This window comes from Gymnoscopelus microlampas, assembly GCF_963454915.1.
Source record: "Gymnoscopelus microlampas genome assembly, chromosome: 6".
Classification (NCBI taxonomy): Eukaryota; Metazoa; Chordata; class Actinopteri; order Myctophiformes; family Myctophidae; genus Gymnoscopelus; species Gymnoscopelus microlampas.
Window position 1 is genome coordinate 38,928,710 of NC_139943.1, and position 18,799 is coordinate 38,947,508.

An 18,799-nucleotide genomic window follows, 5' to 3' on the forward strand; every position below is an offset into this window, starting at 1 on the left:
CCTTTGTCCCCCATTAATTTCGAGACATTAAAGCGAAGTGCATGATGATGATTCAGATGTCAATATGGATGAATTTCAAAGTGATTTCCCATAGTTGACCTGAAAGAGAAAGTCCAATATTGTGACAGCGGACAACTGCATTATCTGTAATAACCCAATCATTGGACATAACAGCAAATGATCACAGTGCACAGAGTCAATACGCCACGAAGGAGAATAGAATTTCACTTTGTGCTGATAAGATTAATCCTCATATAATGTGTACTGTGTGTTTGTGTGTCTACACATGAGCACATATGTGTGTTGTGTGCGAGTGAAACAGAGTTAAAGAATAACAGAGAGAGAGAGTGAAGTCAGTTCAACTGCCACGGCGCTGAGATACGAGGAGGAAGTGCTGAAATGTTGTTTCCTGTGCATTCTGTCCTCCTTCAGCACAGGAAACGAATCAGTGCTACTGTATCCTCCTGCCCCGTGGTGTCTGGCAGCACAAAACAAACACGCACATGCGCACACACAAGAGCGGAGAGATCCACGCACAATTCACACCCTCGTGCAGACATCAGCACTTTCCAATCCGTCACATCTGTGCAGCGAATAATTCACCAAACAGGCCGAAAACATTCTCAAGAACTACACAGTAAAATGTGTTCATTTAACTCAGAGAGTGTACAAATGGAAACAAATGCACCCGTTAAATTAGCACTCAGGATTGTACTGTACATAAACCATTCAAATTCATATATACCGAGTCACACCATGATAAGCTAGTTCCCTGAAAAAGCATTTTACATCTTGTCATAGCATTGAATAACTTCCCTAAATTAGGTCAAATACGTGCTAAAAGCCGACAATCTGATAGATGAGACAGACCTCCTGTCTTTAAGGCCTGATTCATACTTGTCACACACCGGAAATAGCTAATTTACAAGCTCACAATGCATTGCGGTGCAAAGCGTTGTAGATCGGCTATCTTTGGTCCCCAACACAGGCGCACAGCTAAGTACAAGTCAAGCTTAAGATTCACAAATTCAACCTATGAACGTTATTACAAGTAAGTTCCCTGTGAACGTCTCTTTGAATCTGACCTGTACCCCACAGGCCTCCCATAGAAACCTCCACTAATTCTACCTGGTGTGCACTAAAGACGTATGGTGTCCCCAGTTCTAGGTTATAACACAAATGTAATTAAATAGCACACTATATTGACCTAATCAGATAGGAGGGCCATAAATTAGTGTGCACACGCTCACTAAAAGGCCCTTTCCTCTCAGCTAGGACACATCTCTGATCGTTTATCATCTTAAAGGAGCAGGAAACTGGCCAGCATCTCTCTCTCTCTCTCTCTCTCTCTCTCTCTCTCTCTCTCTCTCTCTCTCTCTCTCTCTCTCTCTCTCTCTCTCTCTCTCTCTCTCTCTCTCTCTCTCTCTCTCTCTCTCTCTCTCTCTCTCTCTCTCTCTCTCTCTCTCTCTCTCTCTCTCTCTCTCTCTCTCTCTCTCTCTCTCTGTCTCTCTGTCTCTCCCCCCCCCACCCTCTCTCTCTATTAATCACAGGGAAAATCATTCCTTCCGGCAGGGGAGGGTCATACGTTGCCGTCCTGGCCCTTCACTCTGAGGTCCAATCCAGGCCAGGTGACTGGCATATGTAATGCTGGTAGACAGAGCAGAGCTACACAACCAGAGACTTAACAGACTGGTCCAGTCTGTTGAGTGTGTCACAGTGCAGGCTGACTGCCATTCAGATATAGGGTCATTTCTTTTTACCCTGAGATATTCAGTCATTAAAAATATATACATATATATATGTAAAAACCCTACAGTATCCTGTGCAGATCCTCTTTTACTGTACGCAAAGTACCCCCCACCCCACACCCCACAACATGCATCATGCACTCATGTGCTCAATTGTGAACCACACACACACACACACACACACACACACACACACACACACACACACACACACACACACACACACACACACACACACACACACACACACACACACACACACACACACACACACACACACACACACACACACACACCTATCACTGTAAGCAAGCATGTGCTTGTGCGTGTGTGTGTGTGTGTGCGCGCACGCACACACACACACACACACACACACACACACACACACACACACACACACACACACACACACACACACAATGTGTTGTGGCATTGACCTTGTAGGAGGAAAAATCCAGTCCACCTCTTTGTTTTATCTCATTCGTTGAACTAAAACAGTAAGCTGGATTACATAGAATTGAACTACAGACGGTAAAGCAGCAGCAGACAGGTGCTTTATGAGGGTGGAATTTGCAGGTCAGATTAAAATCCACTACAAAGGATGACGATAGACCACTGGGTCTAAACTGGCTACAGTCTCAACTCTGCTTTATGAGGACTTGAAGACAGAATTGATCATTATATCAACATTATAAGACTAAATCAATAGATTTTGTCTCAATATCTAATTTATTATAGCAGCAATGGTCAATTATTTTATTATCATTATTCTTTATTCATTAGCATTTACATATAGGCTAATTATCTGATATCATCAAACACTTATTTTTATAATTGTAAGAATGTACTTTCTCAAGGAATATCTATTTAAAACTTTATTTTTATTTTAATCTCAAAATCAGTGTTATCGTTGAATTCAAACCATCTCTTGGCCCTATTTCAAAATAAAACCAATATGATTCAACAAGTCAACAGCCACTGAGTAAAAAGTACAAGTTTGCTCTCAACTTAATTATTAACTGAACTTTTTCAGGAAACCTGCTCTATACTTTGTGGGGGTCTATACCTGACAATTTTTTTTTTGCCTATACCGTATATATTGGGTATAAATACAGTTATGGTTTTGACTTTTGTAAATGCATGTTTAGGCTATGTGAATTACCCTATACAGCAACAGGTATGATACAAACATGCAGCCTAGACAGCTATTTCTTGAAACTAAAGAGGTGTAGTCTATATCAGTGGTTCTCAACCTGTGGGTCGGGACCCCCAGGGGGGTCCCCACATGATTTTGGGGGGGTCCCCATGATGACAGTGAAGTGACAGTTTAAGGACTTTAAAGACATTTTTAATACCTAAAAAAAATTACCATCACAGCATTAAAAGTAATCAAAATACTATAATATAAAAACTGGTCAAATATTGGCCAAATTGTCAAATAATATAAGAAAGAGGCAAAACATTTGAAAATAGCTATCTGCTATCTGCTATTTTCACAGTATTTATCTTGGGGGTCCCCAGTTCAAATAGGATTATTGGGGGAGGGGGGGGGGGCACCTCGTTTTCAATTTATTTTCCAAAATGACAAATAATCAATAACACACAAGATATAAAAACGTTAAACTGGCCTTATTCACGGAAAAACTGTTGAGTGCATTTTGAAGTATATGCGAAAATACCGCTCCCCGTGCAAATGCGTTCTTCTATATTGTGATCTATTCAGTGGTTCTCAACCAGTGGTCCGGGAACCACCAGTGGTCCTTGAGGAGGTTCCAGGTGGTCCCCAGCTGATGGAGAGTTGGAAACCAAATGGACCCTTATCAGATCTTTAACTCTTGAGAGAGTAAAATGAAACCAAATGGACCCTTACGGATCTTTATTCTAACTTTAACCCTTACGGGTCCATTTGGTTTCATTTTAAGCTCTCAAGAGTTACATTATTGTTAAACATCTGCATTACTTAATTAAATAATTGTTATTTTGTCCAACAATAACAAAATATTCTAAGTTTTGGGTTTGAGAGGCTTAATCTCAACAAATGGTGGTCCGTGGCTCAAATGCCGAATAAATAATGGACCGAAGGGTTGAAAACCACTGATCTAAATGAAGACACATAAGTCTAAATATGTGTCGTATCGACTCATCGGGCACAATGTCAGACAAACAACATGCAAAAACTAAAAAGAACAACTAAAAAAGAGAGAGCATTCTTTTCCATTCGTGGAGATTTATTGATGAATGGTATATTCACTGTATTCCATTTCGATAACTCAACAAGGTCAGATCGTATATTGTCCAGACAATATAGCCTACTGTGCAGGGCTTCAACAAAATATGTATTATGTAGTTGCATAATGCTTAATTATAACCTTAAAAGTACATTTACAAACAGTTCACATGTTATTTTTATCCGAATGAAACCCAAAGGGTTTGAGTTATAACTTAGGGTCCTCAAATAAAAGGAAAAATGCAGTTGAAACGAAAGAAACTCGTGGGATCACCTGCCGCATTGTAAATGACAAAATATGAGTGGACATATTAGCCTAATTTTAATTTGTTTCAGGACAGGCTATGACTGGTCCCCGCGTATTTTGTTCTGAACTATTTAATCTTCGCCCCACCTGTTGACTATATATAATAATTAGAACCTTTTACATGAGATTGTGCATACAATATGAAAGTTATCAGCTTTAATAGGCCTAACCCGACGCCATCCTATACACGAGAAGACGTGTGTCAGTAGGATATTAAACATCATTCAATGCAGAATTCCACTTTCGTTCAGCCTTTTTTTCTCTCCGAATGAATCCAAAAGCAGGTCATAAAATGTGTCCAATTCAGCATGGGACATCGCGCTATAACAACACGTGTGTGTGTGTGTGTGTGTGTGTGTGTGTGTGTGTGTGTGTGTGTGTGTGTGTGTGTGTGTCTCTCGCTCTCTCTCTCTCTCTCTCTCTCTCTCTCTCACACACACACACACACACACACACACACACACACACACACACACACACACACACACACACGCACACACACACGCACACACACACGCACACACACCGCTTTGCAACGAGGGAGAAGATAGATTTCCATGTGTCCTCCTGTCTTTCTGGAAACAGGAATCCGACCGTGACAGCTCAGAGGAATGCGTCAGCGGGTTTGGTGTAATATATGGACATATAGCCTACAGAACCCCAATTGAAACAAGCCATAGTGCTTTCTTGTGTTTAATCCTTTTTAGCATCCCTTTGTATTAAACTGTACTTTCTGTGTTTTTTTTACAAACTGCTAAATAAAGTAGGCTATTCAATCAATCAATCAATCAATGAGGGCCGATGTTACAAGACGGGGATGAGCTTTCATGGCGGCAGGGTGACGGATGAACAATCTGGCTTTTTGTCCCAAATAAATCTCCAAAGTCATGAGGTGGAACAATGGGGTTATGTGTGTGTGCCATGATGGCATCATACAGTCATTATACAAAAAGTTCACAAAAAAGGCTTCGAAAAAAATCCTTGCATGACCAGCATGCGTGGGTTTACAGGTAGACAAAATCTATGTCCAAACTTTGGGTATATAACCGAGTTCGGCTTATTAACAACACAGATAGAAAGAAATACAAAAATAAGTAGCTTTTAGCCTAGGACTGAACTCAGAACTTGTGTCAAATTAAAACAGATTTATAACCTTACAAATAGCCTAATTCAAATTAAGTTAAAGTATAGGTTGAACAAGGCTACAAGCAGACCTGCAGACTATAACCAAACGAGGCACACTAATTTATACAGCTATAGTCTAAAAGACAAACATCACCAAATGGATAAAAAACAGACTTCAACATAATCTTATCGTAGCCGTGTTATCAGTCAAAGTCCACAAAACAGGTCTATTGTATGTCTCCTTTACTGTGTGAATATCAAAATTATTTTATGAAGCCCCATTCACTTTCCAAATAAAAAGAAAATAAATGGAAAAGAAAAGAAAAGAAAAGAAAACGTGTATGCCAATCTAACTTTGCATATTTAGAAAGCATTCGCCCTTTACGCACAACATGTGTCGGTAGGAAACAAATGCACGGTGTTTTCTGTGTTTTTGGCCGATGTCACTAAACTTTTCGACGCCGAGCGAAACTCACATGAAAAACTCCGGGGACGAGGGGTTGTTATCGCTGCTCGATCCGTTTTCTCTGAAGCCATTGGTGATGAGCTTCTCGTACTTGTCCTTGTAGGCGTCCCTCTCCCGCACCAGCCTGGAGATCTCCTGCTTGAGGTGGTCCACCTGCTGTATGAGCTGCGTCTTCTCGCCCTCCAGGACGTGCCGCTGCTGGACCCGCTTGTACCGGCAGGACTGAGCATAGCCTCTGTTCTTTAGCGTTCTCCTCTTCTGTTTCAGACGGATCACCTCCTCCTTGCTGACCCCCCGTAGCTGCCGGTTGAGCTCCCGCACCGACATGCTCACCAGCTGGTCGTCCGAAAACCGGTCGTCCAAGCGCAGGTGCTGGTGGCCGCCCCCCGTTCCGACGCTGGACCCCGACCCGGAGGACGGGTGGTGTCCGCCTCCCGGGTGGTGGTGGTGGTGATGGTGGTGGTGGTGATGGGGCACGCCGTTCTGAGCCGCCGCCGCGGCGATGACCGCGGACACCACGGCGGCCGCCGATCCCATCTCCTCCCCGGGCATGGCGCCTCCCGCCCCGGCTCCGCCACCGAACTGCTGCCCCCTGGCATAGCCATCGAAGGTCTGGAGCTGGTGACTGCTGCTGATCAGCGCCTCCACGGCATCCTCCGGGCTAAAGCCCAGAGCCTCGGGATTCAACTGCTGTTGGTACCCGGTCATCCAGTAGAAATCCTCCAAGTGCGCCTTCTGTTCGCTCCCCGATCCCGGACTGGGCGCCGAGAAGCTTGGAGAGGGGGGAACCGAGCTGCAAGGCGTGCTCATCGGGGTGGAAGACAGGGATCCCCCGGCGATCAGGCGGCTACACTGGCTGATGCTGCGATCGGGCTCCACCGGCTCCTTTTTCACTTCAAACTTCATCAGATCGAAGTCATTAACATATTCCATGGCCAGGGGACTGGTGGGCAGGTCGGAGTTGCTCATTGCCAGTTCTGATGCCATCCTCTTGCTGTTGACAGTCCTCCAAAGGGGGTGAGGAGCACCTGTCAAACTGGGCTGCTGAGACACGCACTGAGCCAGCTTGATTTCTTTATTTATTTTCTTCAAAAACCGGAGAAAAAAGTGGCCTTTTTTCTGGGCTAATTGCGCAGCGCCAGGTTCTGGTTTTGTAATTCGATAAGTTTTTTTTTTTCTCTCCCCTCCTTCACGCAGAATCCCTATTGCACAGACGCATTGGAGCAGCGCGTGCGTCTCTCCGTGTTTTCTGCCTCTCTCTCGGAGCGTCTGCGCGCGTTCTCTCTGTGTTTCTAACATTTAACACTTCATGGCTCCTTTTAGGATCAGTGCAGCCAAATTGAAGAGGTTCACGTGCGTGTGCGTGTGTCCCCGGCAAATTGTTGCCTTGTAGAGAGAGAGAAGAATGTGGAAAGGAAAAAAAGAAAAGAAAAAAAACTCCACCCCACAAGGATTGATAGATTTTTTTAAGGGATCAGTCAGTCGACGAGTTAAAAAAGCATTGCTTAGTTTTATAGGCGCGTCTGACGTCAGGGCTGAAATATGAAATTGACTGAGACTCGCAGCCAATGAGCGCGCTGGCCCGCGGAGGCAATTAGCATAATAGTATGGAAAGCAAAGTTTTTCTGAACTGTCCAAAGCCATCAGCACAGTGGTTTTCAACCCTTTTCATATCAAGGGTCCATTATTTATTTGGCATTTGAGCCGCGGACCACAATTTGATCATCATACTTATTTTGTTGTCGTTGGGGATACGATTTTGTCCACAATTCCATGCTGTATTGATGTTGGTTTAGGAGCGATAACAGGCAAACGTTGATGAAAATATTAAAATAACAATAATTTAAGTAGCCTAATGCAGATGTTTAACAATCATTTAACTCTTGAGGGCATAAAATGAAGGGTTTCATTTTACACTCTCAAGAATTAACGATCTAATAAGGGTCCATTTGGTTACCCAACTCTCCATCATTTAGCTAGGGACCACTTGGACCACTGGTGGTCCCCGGACCACTGGTTGAGAACCACTGCATCAGCAGATTGACACATGAGACTCAATAGCTTCACTTCGCAAGGAGGGAGTACATGAAGAGAAAAAGAAAAAAATACAATAGGCTGTGATCCGAGGGTTTTTAAGGAGATAGTTTGGTAGATATGCTAATCTTTCTTTTGAGATTGAGTTTGACATGTTCTAATAGGCTACTAACATGATATAGGTTACCTACCACCAATAAGACACTTAGCCTAATTGTGCCCATAATAACGTTAGTCTTTGTGTTTGCACTAAGCGTGGTTTGATGATTAAAACAGACCTATCCTTGTTTCCTTTTAATAGTCAACTGGCCTTTAACTATAACCTATCTCTGGGTAAACGTCTGTTGTCCATCGATTAGAACACTATCTAATTACATAAAGATTCCAATGATCCCAGGAATTCCTTCCTACATTGTTTTGAAACAATTAACAAACATTGACTCATTACCGACACATTTGACTCACATTTGATGCATAAACATTTGAAAAAATGTTTTTTTTTACCTAATTGACTTTCACGGTTTCAGATATACAGAGGAAAATTTGGTGATTAGGCTACTCAATAAGAAAGGTGAAATGTTTGGTGAGGTGAAATTATCGGTCTGGTTCAATGGCAACCTTTTGGAAACTCAATATCGCCACCTTTCGGCGTAAAAATATATTTCAGACAGGGCTTGAGCATGTTTGCAGTGTAGTTTCCACAATTTACAAAAGGTTTTAATTGAGATATCGATTCACTGATATCATGTCTACCCCATAGACCTGGGCTTAATCCATAAGTGAATATTAACCATACAATACAAATCTTTAAAAACTATGATTGTGCAAAAGAAAAAAAGATTATTTTTAAGATGTCTGTTTTTTTTTTCTGAATGCCATGACATGAGATAGAGTCTAGCCGTAAATATTTCTTATGATACCTCTTATTTTAATGTATTCACATGAAGTCCTACTGAAGATAACCATAACCATAACCATAACCATAACCATGCAGCCATAGTTGGTTTTCAAACTTTTTGTGCCCAAGGCACTGGCACAAGTCTAAATCTCAAGACTCACCTGTATTCATAGCAGAAATAGCCAATCTCTAAGCTGTGAGCTTGAAGATCTGCTTTTTTATTTTTGAAAATGTGTGGAAAAAATTAAGAAATAAAAAATATTTTTGCCTTTACATGCCCAAAATATTTGGGGCACAGAATTTTGATCTGTATTGGGAAATGAGTGCACACAAGTACTGATATAGTAAAAAAAAAATCATTCATAACTTTTTGTATAGTTGTATATTTTGCAATAATACTATGGTGGTTGTCACAAAATCCCTGGACCTGTCTCGGCACGGTGTATAGTCCCAATCCAATGTAATGATCACGACAACATTGTTCATCTTTCTTAGAGCCCCCCCCACCCCACCCCCCACCCCCCACCCCCCAAAGCACATTCCTCGGGAGTGGTGGCACATAAGAACAAACAATAAGGAGGGCTATACACAGAGGACAGGAGAGTAAATAAGAGCACTCTCCCTGGAACATGTCACACGGGGGAAGATTCAGAATACTACAAAGCCGCCAGCAGATAAGCCAACTCCCCAGTGTCCCAACACAAGTAAATATTCTCCTGGTCCCTGTGACTGTTCACAGGGACTTAGCGTTAAACAGGGAGGATAAACATAGTGTTTTATTCATTAGAACACACAACAGAGGCCCCTCTGATGCTTTGAATAAATATTAAACAGACGACATGTCCCATCTGATGCTATATGTAAGTACTGGTGCTATGTAAATAAAGGCTTGTAATCAAAGAGAGGAGAATAACTACTGCAGTGTGTAATCACAGGACAGTAAAAAAAATAATGATACTTTATTTGCTCTTTTATCTATTCCTATGGAATTATTTCCAGCTCCACAGTAAAGTTGAACAATTAGCGGGCTGCTGTGGCCTAAAGGTTAGAGGAGCGCACTTGTTGCCGGAATGTTCCTGGTTCGTTTCCCTGGACCGGCAGGAAAAATCTGGGTGGGGAATTGAACGGCCACCACTCACCAGCACTCCCCCAACAACGCTGAAGTGCCCTTGAGCAAGGCAATGAACCCCAACTCCAGTGGAGCTGCTCAATGGCCAACTGTGGTTGTACTGGTCAGCTCCCAGGTTTTAAAGTGTGTGTCTGTCTGTGCGTGTCTATGTGCAGGGCGTTGCTGAAAATGAGCACTTGTGTTCATCTGCTACCCTCAATAAAGAACAAAAAAACAACAACTACTGGATATGAAGTTAATGCTAAGTTGTAGGGTAATGACTAATAAAACACAGATAGATAGATATGATGATTGGTCACGCCAATATGTATGTACCGGTAAATATATATATATACATATATTAAAATATATTATATTTAACAAGGTTACAGACCTTGTTGGGGTGTTTCAAGCAGGATGGTTATCAGACAACCAAATCACTGTTCCAGTCCATGTTGGCAAAAAAATAACTCACTCACTCACTCACTCAGAGAGAACAACTTTACAGTCAGAGCTGTATGTATACAGGTCCATCCATAGTTGACACAGCAGTCAATACTATCTGCTGTGTGAACTCCAAGCACACTGCATTTGCCAGCTCTCTCAAATTAGGATTCCTCTGCTTTTTTCTCTCAATGGTTAACAAACAGAGTCCAGGCTCAATACATCAGCGATGAAACTATGAGATAATAGTCCTGTATGCTCCTAATTCTGTTTCCGTTTGGACTTTCATGTAGGCAACTCACTGTATTATACTTGTGCTGTGTGCGTGTGCGCGCGCGCGCGTGCGTACGTGTGTGTGTGTGTGTGTGCGTGTGTGTGTGTGTGTGTGTGTGTGTGCACGCGCGTGCGTGCGTGTGTGCGTGCGTGCATATACATCAAATTTGGCAGTAAATTTGGAATGTAAACGTTGATCACCTGAAAGGTATGAGTTAGCCTACAGTGGAATTAAAATTCTTAACATATTCATTAGAACTCAAAAGTCTTGATGCACAATAACAACCTAAAAACGCTATGGAGCTTTAAATACATTTCAAGCTAATCTTTGCACCATAGTGTGCCAATCTTTGAACCCAGAGAATACACAGTAAAAGTTTGTGTTAATTTTATGCATTTTGTTCACTCTTAAATCTCTTAAACTAACAGATTTTACAGTGTAGACAGAAGATTTCTGAATGGAAAAAAGAAAGAAAGGCAAAAAAAAAAAAACCCTCTTTGGGCCAAGGTTGGCCTTTTGTTTGGATAATGTGCCAGCCCCTACACGTAGAACAGAGTATGTGTTAATGAAACACTGTCTGACCTTTCAGAGTTCACCCCAGGAGAGCACTGATGCATCCTGGGTAAAGAATAAGCATCGTTCCGGGACTTCCCTGTGATTTACTGGTAGCGTGGCTTCACTAATTATTACATCTATTAAATACATCCCCACTACGTTATGACTTATGTGCCACATCACGCCAAGACCGTGCTTTTATTTTCAGCATGCTTACCTTTGTGTTTGTCTGTGGGGTTTCCCAATTTTATAAATCTGCATGTCGCTGCTGTTTAGCTTGGTTAGCTTAATGGCTTCAGCATATTATGTGACGATGTAATTTGTGTGTGTGTGTGTGTGTGTGTGTGTGTGTGTGTGTGTGTGTGTGTGTGTGTGTGTGTGTGTGTGTGTGTGTGTGTGTGGGTGGGTGGGTGGGTGGGTGGGTGGGTGGAGTGGAGTGGTAAACTATCAATCCTTTTCAATTTGCTTCACATTTAGCTGTTGCAGAACAAAACAAATTCTTAACACTTAAACATGATTGGTTCTATGCCGATTCCGGACATGGCATCACTTGTCATCTCCTCTCTCTGCCCACTCTTCTCCATCTATCTCTGATGTACTACCTAATAAAGCAGAAATTCCATAACAAATATTTTCATAACTCTACTCAACCCAGTTTAAACTGGTTCAGAAACATGACAGGTTTGCAATGTTGTATAAAATCACATACTTTCAAAATAGGTTTGACAGAGAGAGAAAATTAAGCGTTGCAGTACTAACAGCCTCATTAAACCTCACTCAGTGTGTCTGCCAAATACAGCTTTTATAACTCCACTCGCAGAATTAAAATCACCAAAAATAGACATACACAGGTACTATTACTTTAAGTGAATAGTCTGGATGACTCCAGCACACGCTTTATTATGGCAGATGAATTTGCAGTAACTTTAATAAACTGACAGAAACTAAACTATAGGATTTCTCCATTACCAAGATTATGCCTCATAATCATTCATTATATTCCCAATGGGAGGTTGGCCTCATATTCACTCTCAATCCCTGTTTAATGCCATGTATTAAACCCTGGTGGTGCTCCAAGTGGAGGTGGGTGGGTGGGGGCCTCAGACTGGTGCTTCGATGGGCTCATTGCAGACACACATTTAATTAGCAGGACAGAAAATGAAATGTTCGCGAGGTCTTAGTTAACTGTTGTATCTTTTGTAATGGAGTGAAGGAGCTATGAGAAGCAATACATGGGGGAAGCCAGTGCATGAAGAGTGCTAACATGCTTTCCCCTGCAAGTGTTTTATGAAGGGAATAAAATAATGCATATTAAGATAATAAGCTTCCACTTCACAGAAACAAAGTGCCATATTTGCAAAGTGCCGTATTTGAAGGGGCTAGGTGTCTCTCTCTCTCATTCTCTCTCTCTCCCTCCTGTGTTGGCTTTCTCCCTCTCGTCTTTCAGTCTTTTAATTCTCCTCCTGCACCATCTGTTTCTAATGTGCCCTAATTCAATTCTGCATTAATGAGACCTTCACCCCTCCCCTTTCTTATTCATTTATCTGGTTGGGAGGCAGGTAGAAGGTTTTGGTGTGAGCTGGAGTTTGAACCATCTCTGATTATATCTGGGCTTGACAAGCTGGAAATGGCACACACTTGGTTAATGGAGGAGTCAGGGGCGCTCATCAAGTGCCCGTTTGATCATTATCTGATGCAGACGCGCACGCGCACGCGCACGCACACACACACACACACACACACACACACGCACACACGCACACACTCACCCACCACCCCCCTTCTGCCCACCCACCCACATGCATTCATGCACGCACACATACATGCAGCCACACAGATTAGAGCAGTATTAGTGTATCCAGAAAGGACAATGGATTTCTAACCGGTACACAGTAAAATCTTGAAGAGTGTACAAATGGGACAAAATGGACCCTTATTACCGTATATTAAAGAATGAAGCTTCTGCCATGTTTTCTATGATTCTGTTCAGACACTTTAAACAATGTGTCCAAGTCATGAAAGAAGATCAAGCACAAATAAAACTGAGATGACAACATATTTATCAACATATCTCTCATATTTAAAGAGCAATACATTAGAGCACTCAACAAGCATAGGGTAAATGATCGTGATATGTAGCTTATTACTATAATTGAGCTACTTGTGAATCTATCATGAAACAGTTGTAAGGAGACAGTGCATGTTGCCACATTGACTCAATATATCAAAATATATTAAACTTATAAACACATAATATTATATCTATATCTAATACAATGGGCCACATGACTCGGGAACCACTGGTTCCCAAGACCACTCTGCTTAACACAATATGATGCAATATGGTGGTCATTGGTTAAGGTCGGCAATGTGCCACATGAGTCTATGGTTTCCCTTGTTGTACTGTTTGAATTTCGTGCATTTAACCACTTTAAACCTGGCATCCCTATTTTGGGCTTGTCATTGTAAGCAGATTAGCCCCCCCCCAAACCAAATTCAAAATTTTCGAAAATAGTGAAAAAAGCTGATCTATAATCTCACAACGTGACACGATGCATGCGACATGTTGTGAGCTTATATAGATTGTCTACTTTTGCTATTCGCCGTACAACTTAGTACATAGGGCTTGGTTAAAGTGGTTAAAGTATGACAGACTGTCACTCTGAAGGATGCTTCAGCTTGGTAAATGGCCACAGTCAGCAGAATTTCATGTCAAAACCTCATATCTCAGGGAGCCTGGTGGCTCAACAGTTAGTGCATTAACTACATGCTCCTTGTGAGGAGCCGGGTTCGAATCAGACTCCCGGCGTCATGTTTCATGCGTCTACCCTCCTTTTCTGCCCTCAGTTTCATGTCCCTCTACACTCTATCTATTTTAAGTATTAAGCAGAAAATGCTCTCCCCAAAAAAACTAAAATTCTACCACACAACCCATATTTCTGGTTATTGTTTGTTTCAGCAGTTGGACATTAGCCTCATCCCTCTCTCTCTCTCGCTCTCTCTCTCTGTGTGAAAAACACTGTCTGTGTTACTATTGCATTTAAATGGAGAAAGAACAGCAAAGCTGCACAGGAAATGAATATAGTTCATATGGAGTAATTCACAGAAATACACAAGTTCATAAAATGTCTTTATGCTAAGTGGAACTTGTTCGAAGTGAACTCAACTACACCAGGTTTACGCACGCACGCACGCACGCACGCACGCACGCACGCACGCACGCACGCACGCACACACACACACACACACACACACACACACACACACACACACACACACACACACACACACACACACACACACACACACACACACACACACACACACACACACACACACACACACACACACACACACACACACACAAAGACACAACACACACAAGCTTGCACACAAACAGTGTGAATCCTATAGGACGTGAGCTCATCCTCTCTCATTAGACCCACACTGCTACATCATTGGCCTCATTAGCCGGCCTCACCGTGTATCACCCAGTATGTGGAGGAGCAGGTACCAGACACCCCCGCTCCCATAGCACAAGACACTATATAGCTGCACCAGGTATTTGCCTGCTCCCATAGCTACACAGCATTGGTATTTATAATTCAGACCCTGACTGTAGCAGACAGCACACACAGATCTGCGTACAGTGTGGATTGTGTACAATTTTAGCATTTCGCGCTTAATGCCTGTGTGTTTATATTTTTAGGCCCATAACACGCGCACATGGTGACCCTGTGTTTGCATGCGTGACTCACTGCCAGCATACTGTACCCACAGGCACAATGATTCATGTTGCAGCTGGAGGTTGTGAGTTGTTATTGATGTGGCTGGTATATGTACTGTGCTATATGCTCTCTGCGACTGTACGCCGTGCCGCGTTATTAATGTCCACGGTGTCCACTCTGTGTTGTTATTAATGTGACTCATATACATATGGAGTTCCCCCATTAGTCAGAGTCTTACTGTGCCACAACACAGGGAGAGGAGGAGCTATGGAATACTCTTCCTCCTTCTGCTCCTATATTGCTATACACCTCCTCCTCATCATCATCATCGTCATCCCCTGTTTGACCCAAAATGTAAGATCTGTTAAAGTGATTCCACTCTACAAACGCACCATGCACATCTTTTTTTGCTTGTTTTAGGAACAAATGTTTTTATTTATTTTAGACCTCCAGTGTTGGCCTGGGGACACACATGGGAGTCGCCGGCTGCTTCTTTTCACCTGGCAGTGAGGTGTTTCACTGGGACAGTGTCACATGCACAGAGGTTCAAACTTTCGTTCTGAGTTCCCCTCCCTGTGGAACCTTGTTGCTAGTGCAGCGACAAAGACGCAATCCCATATCGGCTTCCCATGGCGGACACTGGCAATCGTTTTTTGTAGGAGTGCCCGGCTAAGCTCGATCGGCACCATTGATCGAATCTGGGCATCTGTGGTGGTGGTGGGCGGGTGTGTTACCTCTACGCCAGACAACCCCTTGAAATGCCCTACCTAAGTCTGAGTGGCACAGCCACCAGTACTGAAACCCGCTTTGACCCTTTGGAGTTGTCCAGTAAAGCTACACAGTTGCCTGCACACACACAATGGGTCTTTGTGTGCCGTGACTGGATGTTTCCAGCAGGGGACAGAGGCCAGTCACACATAAATAACACTATCTATCCCGCCAGAGTCGGAACGGCCTGGGCAGGAATTACTTTTTTGCCCCTGTCAGTCTTGGTGTCTGTTAACAGCTGATCTCAGGCACCACTGTATCAATCGGCATGAACCTTTGGCAGTAGGACAGAAGGAAGGAAGAACCTCCACCCCAAATTTTTCAAGATAGCCACTTCACGTTTTGGCCTATAACTCTTGAACCGCAGGTCATTCAATATAAAAATCCCTGGATTCCTTGGATCATGATACAATGTGCAATATAGCCACACCCATTTCCACCTGACCAAAGATTCTGCCATTTTCTTCTAAACACTTTTTGCTACTACTCCTACAGATTTTGTCCAAAACTCACACAAATCGGTACACATTATCTCTAAAGACTATTAGTCAGAGCTTTCATATTCAATTCAGATTGGCTACTATTGGCTTCAAACATTTGCGGTAAAGGCCTGTTTTGAAAAAATGGCACAAACCATGATCTGATCTGATATGAACACAACTTATCCAATCATCCTATAACAGCCCGCGTTAGGCGAGCAGGCCTGGCGGAGATCTGCGCTCGGAGGAGCACTCTTTTCTAGTTCACTGGGTAGTTGTAGAAAGAGCAGTGTGCTGCCTGCTGTGCCACAGAAAAGGAGAACACAGCCCAGTCCCAAGCCACTTTCCCCATGCAGGTCAACTCTGAAAGCAGGAATCACCCTTATTGCTCTTGCTTCCTTTTTGAAAGAGAGCAAACGATTGAACCAGCAGAAGGAATGCGAAAATAAACACCTCTGCGCACAGTATGATTTAAGACTATCGCAGATGAACGCAAGTATTAATTTTTACCTAACCCTCATTGTTCCCTCATTCGTTCCTTAGAGCATCATTCCCCCATAGCTCCGGCCGGCGAAGGTGTGTCGTGGGAGAGTGAGCAGACCCCACTCAAAGCCACATCTCTCTGCTTCACTCTCCACTCTGTCAGAGGGGAGGCTGAGACAATGCAGCCCGCAGGACACCACGGCTCTCGCACGACAATCCCTCATATCCCCATTAGATATGTCCTATTAACACCTCAAGACAAATAGGCCTCCATCAGGGAGATGTGCTTTTCTGAGGGGGGGGGGGGGGGGGGAGCAAGGGAGGAGGAGAAGAGAAGAAGGAGGCCTGGCCGTTAAGACCGTCACACGACGGAGGGATGAGTGAAGGTGGGAAGATGAACAGGCAGCACGTAATGAGTGGATGTTTGATTATGGCGATATTGAGCGTTGGAAATGAGATCTTTGTCAGATGTGGTTTTGAGGGCGAGCGTGAGCGCAGGGGGAGGGCCGGGACCGGCGTTAATCTGGCTGCTAAATGGAGGGTTTGACGCGTCGTGTCTGTGTGTGTGTGTGTGTGTGTGTGTGTGTGTGTGTGTGTGTGTGTGTGTGTGTGTGTGTGTGTGTGTGTGTGTGTGTGTGATTGTGTGTGTGTGAAGCCACCAGACACTGCTCCGTTTCATCTTACTTGCAGTTCAGCACTTTGATCAAGCTCACAAACTCGCACGATAAACAATCGATCGCCAATGACAAACGTGGAATGACAAGCCCGGGGCCTTTTAGAGAGAGAGGAAAAGAGATTTCAGTCATGGAATAGTAAGAGATCCTGAGTGCGATTCACGTCAGTTGAAGGGAATTAAGGAGGGATGGGAAGTCCTACAGACTGAGAAGGAGCATGGAGGGGAGAGGAAAGTATCTTCCCTCTCTCTAAAAAAAACGCACAAACAGACTTAGAAAGAGTTAGTCATGGTTCTTTGCTCACTCACAGTAGATTTGGATGCTTACACAGGAGCAGAGACACTCTTCCTGTTGCTTATCCGCTTCCTGAGCCTCAATTTGTATTGAAATCCCTCACAGGCAATTATCCATATGGAAACGGTGTACTTACTCTGAGCTTATATAAGTTTTCTTCCTCGGAAAGCCGCACCATTTTCATTTTAAAACTCTGATTACAGTTTATATCCGCAAGAAAATGGTTAAAAAAGGGGGATGCTGGTCCCGGCGGACCTCTCTGTGGCTGTATAATTTGCAAGATTGAATAATCATTCCTTGGCATGATGTTTGTAAAATCCTCTTGGAGGAAGAGAGAAGTGGGTAGCCATTGACATCTACAGTACGTGGTCAAGAAGACATTTTGTTGAGTAAAGTGTTGGCAGGCTGCAGGACCTCCCCTATTCTCTCCCCCCTCTCTCTCAGACTGTCATGAGTGTCATATATCTGGGGGATTTCTGAGGGCGAGAGAGATCGCAGCCCAATTACGGGCTGATAACTAATCAATAGGCCGCTTATTCCTACAGCTGGAAGTAAAAGAGTGGGCCCCTGGGACACGTAGTTCAGATTACTCTCTCCTCAACGTGGGACAGCCACTAATGATGGGACAGAGAGAGAGAGAGAGTGCTACAGAGAGGGAGGAAGGAGTGTGAATGCTGTTGCAAAACAAAGAACAAAGAGAAAATGCATCCACAAAAAGAGAAGCATTCTATCCGTGAGGCTATTGAATAGGGGTGTCACGATTCACTTACCTCACGATTCGATTCAAAATCGATTCCTAGGGTGCCGATTCGATTAAAATTGCGATTCTGCGATTAATTGATATTCGATTCGATTCTGCGATTTATTGCGATTTTCTAGGGTGCCGATTCGATTAAAATTGCGATTCTGCGATTTATTGCGATTTTCTAGGGTGCCGATTCGATTAAAATTGCGATTCTGCGATTAATTGATATTCGATTCTGCGATTTATTGCGATTTTATAAAAAAAAAAAAAAAAAGTAAAAAAAAAAAAAAAAAAAAAATTTAAATCGATTTTAATATTTTGAACCGATTTTTAAAATCGTGGCATTAAGAATCGCGATTTATTCATGAACCGATTTTTTTTGACAGCCCTACTATTGAATCCCCTGCATGAGTGAGGAGGCCACTTTCTTTTTAGGAGGCCA

General features: G+C 43.1%; 1 protein-coding gene across 1 annotated transcript in view; it reads right to left on the minus strand.

The window, feature by feature from the left end:
• The window catches only part of LOC311046678 (transcription factor Maf-like), an 81,322-nt gene extending 74,447 nt beyond the window's left edge, over window positions 1-6,875 (minus strand). Inside the window, exon 1 of the mRNA XM_084059170.1 lies at window positions 5,884-6,875. Within this exon, the coding sequence (XP_083915296.1) occupies window positions 5,884-6,860 (977 nt within the window). The 5' untranslated portion in view covers window positions 6,861-6,875. The remainder of the gene's footprint in view (window positions 1-5,883) is intronic.
• Between the last annotated feature and the right edge of the window lie 11,924 nt (window positions 6,876-18,799).